The 5,127-nt window shown below is 41.1% G+C and overlaps 1 protein-coding gene across 1 annotated transcript; it reads right to left on the bottom strand.

Annotated features, from left to right (window-relative positions):
* Nucleotides 1-3,872: 3,872 nt before the first annotated feature.
* On the bottom strand, nucleotides 3,873-4,703 carry LOC124968382 (olfactory receptor 7E24-like). The gene has a single exon (XM_047530710.1). The coding sequence runs from the start codon at nucleotides 4,701-4,703 to the stop codon at nucleotides 3,873-3,875; it is 831 nt and encodes a 276-aa protein (XP_047386666.1).
* Nucleotides 4,704-5,127: the final 424 nt, after the last annotated feature.

Below are 5,127 nucleotides of genomic sequence, written 5' to 3'. Positions count from 1 at the left end.
GTGGTCTGGGGACAATTGTGTATAGAAAGGACATTCTTTTAAATATTAGAATCATGCTTAGCCCTACAGAATGCTTGCTGGGTAAGAGGCAGATGTGAAAAGAAGATGACTGAAGCAGGAGCAGATGTACAGTACTGGTCCAGGCTCACTTGGGGGTGTGCATTCAAGTTAGTGGCATTGTCACAAGGCTTCGTGTTATTTTCCCTATGGATTCCTCTTGACTGGCCTCAGGTATTCAGTTAGATGTGTTTCTGATGTAACTCCACTGGACAGCGTACATTCATATTTTGAGTAGCAAAGGATAAAACCATATATTCTACCTGTATGTATGTGCCACAGATGGGCATTCATTGAACGCAGCTTTAAATGAGTTAAAGTCTGGCTTACTTTGGAGTCATTTTAATGTGTATCAGAGTTGTGAGGCAGAGCCTTATCTCAGGTAAGGTGGGGCTTTTAGCTCTGTTCTCTGATGGAAATGCAGATCTAAAGAGTTATGTCAGCAATCTTTATGTATGTGCAATGTTAGGTTCCAAAGTTACTGTAAGGTGGGCAGGAACCAGAGAAGGGAGCTGATGAAACACTGGTTATCTAGCCAAAGAATACCTTCCTGCCCAAGAGCTGTGTGCCTGAGATTAATGTATTGCCACAGCAGTTAGGCATCTTGTGCCCCTGCACAGGAGCACTCCCAGGCACCAGGCATGCCATAGTCATGAGGTCAGCAACCCCAATCTCAGTCACTGTTGTCCCATTTTTGCTACTGCACATTACATTCTTTCTTAAATGTTATTTTAAGAAGTTTACATATATTGACTCCTGAGTCTATATGAATATTAGTTAACACAATTTAACATTATATCTAAAACATGTATTAAAGAAAGGCTGAGAGAGCTTTTAAGTTTCCTTTTGTGTGGCAAAGTGGCAAAATGCTTTCATGTTTAACCTTTAAATAAATCAGGCTTTCAATAACTTTTAGAAATACATTTAACAAATATTACATGTACCCTATTGATGACAGGTCCTATAATAGAACATTAAATGATAGGTTTACCATTACAGACAAGTTTAATTTGGAGAATAGCAGCTTGATAAATTTTCTGCTTCAAAGGCTTGTATACCTGGAAAATATGAACACATTTAATATACAAAGAATAATGTTTTTAAGTATGTTACTCCATGGAATAACTTTGTAAATTAATTAGATGTCTCTAACAAACACGTTTGAGTAATCCTATAAGTGTCAACTCTAATTTACTCATCTTATTGTAAAAAAAAAACAAGATATTAGACAAGTGTACCAACAGTATTTGCCGTCTCTTTCCTGTTGAAGAAAAGACCTAGAAAAATTGGTGTTAGACATTTTATAAACATCAACATTTTATTAGCGTGACCACCTAGAGACTTGTGAGTTAATTTTAAAGACATTTTACTTCTATTAGTTTAACCAATTTAAATTGAGCCTTTTTAAATCATGTGAATTAAAAGTATTTGGATCCATCTTTTTAAATTTTAATTTTTATGTGCACTTATATTTAACACAAAAGCAAAGGCCTTGTAATGTTTATCTCCATTGCAATGTAACAGATGTTCAAAAATAACTCTAGAGTTGGATAAAAAGAACTGATCAAATATCATTAACCTAGGTATGTAGGATCAAAATTGTGAGCTCAAAAATATAGCATTTAAGAAAAACAAAAGTTCTAGAAGACAAATGATAATGATCACTAATTATAGCATGAGAAAATGAGGAAGACAGAAGAGGTGAAAGGGAGAAAAAGTATTCTGAGTTACAGCCCAGGAGAAATTTAAAATGGACACTTTTTTCCTTGGGTTTGGGAATGGTCTCCCACTGAGCATTTTGGCTTCCTCCATTTACATCCCAATGTAAGCCTTGAGTCAGATCTGAAAGCGCTAACAGGTCATACTCCTTACTGGGACATGCCACTGATGCTTGGGCTCGTTACTCCCTCCACACCGGTATATGTGAGACCTCGTGGCAGGAGGACCAGGTGGGCAGGGCCAGGGAATGGGAGCAGATGGAGAAGCAGGGGAAAATGGAGAAGCAGGGTCTGGAGGTCCCCGAGCCTGCAGGAAGAGCCAAGAAGCAAGAAAGAAGAGACTTGAAGATGAGGAATCCCTTTCCACCTGCCCGCTCACTCACGGAAGCTGTGTGCCTTTTGTACACAAATGAATTTTGATGGCTTTATGTCTGGGGTCAGGCGAAGGGTTCCCAGGGTTGAATCTGCCAGATTGGAGGACCCAGATCCTCCAATTGGGGACTGATACAGCTAAGTCTGTGCCCAGCGTCCCGAGGCCACAGAGTGGTCAACTGGAGATGAGAAGGCAGCACATAGGTGGTGTCGTCACACAAACATCAATGTGGGGCCAGGCAAAAGCCGAGAAGAGTTGAGGACCTGATATCAGGGTTTTCGATTGCGAATGTTAGTACGAGATGAGCCTCAACCCTGAGAGAGAATCTCCACCATGAAATCAGGAATCCACCCAGCAGATAAGACTGACTATAGGGGCCAGCCGTAACTATAAAAGTTGTGGCTGGGGGTAAATCGGCCTAGGGGAACCGGCCTAGAGGACTCACCAATCTGAAGTCCTGTGATAAATGCAGAGCAAAGCATCTGGGCAGAATGGAAAGTGGGACTGTGTCAAGGGGGCACTGGGACTCAGATGGGTTTCCACTCGCTTAAGAGACAGTGGAAGATCCCATCCTGAGTCGCGGCACCAATGTAAGGGATCCCACAGAAACCACACCAGACATGGGAAATCATATAAGGAAGTTTATTAAGCAAACAGAGTGTCTCCCTGCAGGGAGAAAATGAGAGGAAATGAGAGGAAAAGAAAGGGAATGAGAAAGGGCATGCACAAGAAAGTGCGAAAGCGAGGAGGATAGAGAAAGTGAGTAGGAGAGAAAGATGAGGAAAGATGGCGGGGTAGCTACAGTAAAGCAATTGAATTCCGCTGGGATAACAGGGGACAATATCGGAGAAGGATACTTGCAAGCTGACTGATGAACCAATAGCTAGCTAGGATGTTCACAGATTGACAAGTGGTTGGGAGGCGGGGAAAATGGATGCACCAGAAACGGGGGGAATAGCTTTGTACATTACAGGTATGGTCATGGATTCTCCATCTGAGTGTGCAGGATCGATGCTCTGTCCTCAGAACTCATGGGAATAGTGTCAGATAGAACCTTCCCTGCGTAGAAAACTATGGAAGAAGAAAACAGGTATGGAGCCCACTGTTTTGGAGTCATCAAGTGAATGCTAGATGCACAAGATGAATAGTGACTATTTATGACTTTGGAGCCTCACTGCACACAGGGCATAATTAGTCGAATTGGTCCTTGCTATCACAAACTCTAAGGACTGCCTAATATTATGGAGGAAGAAGAGAAAATGAAAGTTCACAAAGGTTTTCATACTTCCCTCTATTCAAGAAGAAACTCCTGTGTACTATTCACATTATTCACCTCAGTTTCTTCCTTGATTTTTTTTAATAAATATCCATCAGCTTTTTTTTCCCATTCTTTGTTCTGATCAAATAAACATAGTAAAAAATTCCCATCTTGACCCTTCTTAGGTGGAAAACTCAGTGGCATCAATTATATTCATGTTATTTTATTACCATCAGTATCATTAATCTTTAGAAACTTCATCCTCTTCGATGGAAACATTGTACCTACTTTAAATTTTCCCATTTCTCCCTGTAACCAGGCAATTCTACTATAAAATCTGATGAGAAATTAAATCCATTACACTATACAAGAAGTGTGCCCAAGGAGGCAGGGTTTACCAACCTTGATGATTAGTTTTGCTGCCTTTTCCAGCCTCCATTCCAAATGGAGGCAATAAATTCTGAGATTAGATTGTCCTGCTGTGGAGCCTAAGCAGAGTGCTTTTAATGTCTCGGTTCCTCAGGCTGTAGATGAAGGGGTTCAACATAGGGGCAACCACCATGTACACCACCGAGGCCGCTGCACTCTTACTGGGAGAAGATGACACTGATGTACCCAGATATGCTCCACTGCCTGTTCCAAAATATAAGCAAACAACTGCCAGGTGAGACCCACAGGTGGAGAAGGCTTTGTACTTCCCACCTGGTGATGGGATCCTCAGAATGGAGGAAACAATCTTATAATAAGAGAAAAGAATTCCTGAGATTGGAAAAAATCCAAACACAGCAGCACCCAAATACATGTCTATGTTGCTGGCAAAGGTGTCATACGAGGAAAGGTTGAGAAGTTGAGAAGGGTCACAGAAGAAGTTAAAAATGTCTACATCCTTGAAGCAGGTAATTTGTAACACAATCACAATGTGCAGGAGGGCTTCCAAAAGGCTAGCTAAAATAGACAGCAATACTAAGGAGCTACAGAAGCGAGGTTTCATGATGACTAAGTAGTGCAGGGGGTGACAGATGGCCACATACCGGTCATAGGCCATCACACTAAGAAGCAGATCATCCATGCATACAAAAGTAAAATAAGCAGACATCTGTGTCAGGCAGCCCCCATAGGAGATGACTCTGCTATGAGTTAGAATGTCCACAATCATCTTTGGTACTGTGGTGGAGATAAAACCAATGTCAGACATAGAAAGAATAGAGAGGAAGAAGTACATGGGGGTGTGGAGGTGGCAGTCAGAACTGACAGCCAGGATGATGAGCAGGTTCCCAAGCACTGTGACCAGGTACATGCACAGGAACAGTCCAAAGAGGATGGGCTGCAGTTCTGGATCCTCAGAGAGTCCCAGGAGATGGAATTCTGAGACTTCTGTTAAATTTTGTAGGTCCTTGTTGCTTGGACAACTTTTGCAAAAGAAAAGAAGGATGGAAAAGTGGGGAAAAAAAAGAAAGGCAGTCATCACTCTGCATACTTTTGAATTAAAATATTCACAAGTAAATTATTCACATTTCAGTATCATAAATATTCAGCAGTATTCCTCACATTGAGCAAACACAAATGTCTTTGAATTTTTATTTTTGTTTGCTCTTCACCTCTTTATATACACACTTACCTCACAGACCCTCAACTGAACAATGTTATAAGACAAAGAATATGGAGGAATCAAATCCATGATCACAGTGAATTACAGTCCATTCTCTTTTACATATACCTTA

This window comes from Sciurus carolinensis, chromosome 17, assembly GCF_902686445.1.
Source record: "Sciurus carolinensis chromosome 17, mSciCar1.2, whole genome shotgun sequence".
Taxonomy (NCBI): domain Eukaryota; kingdom Metazoa; phylum Chordata; class Mammalia; order Rodentia; family Sciuridae; genus Sciurus; species Sciurus carolinensis.
This window is presented reverse-complemented; position numbering and strand designations above follow the sequence as displayed.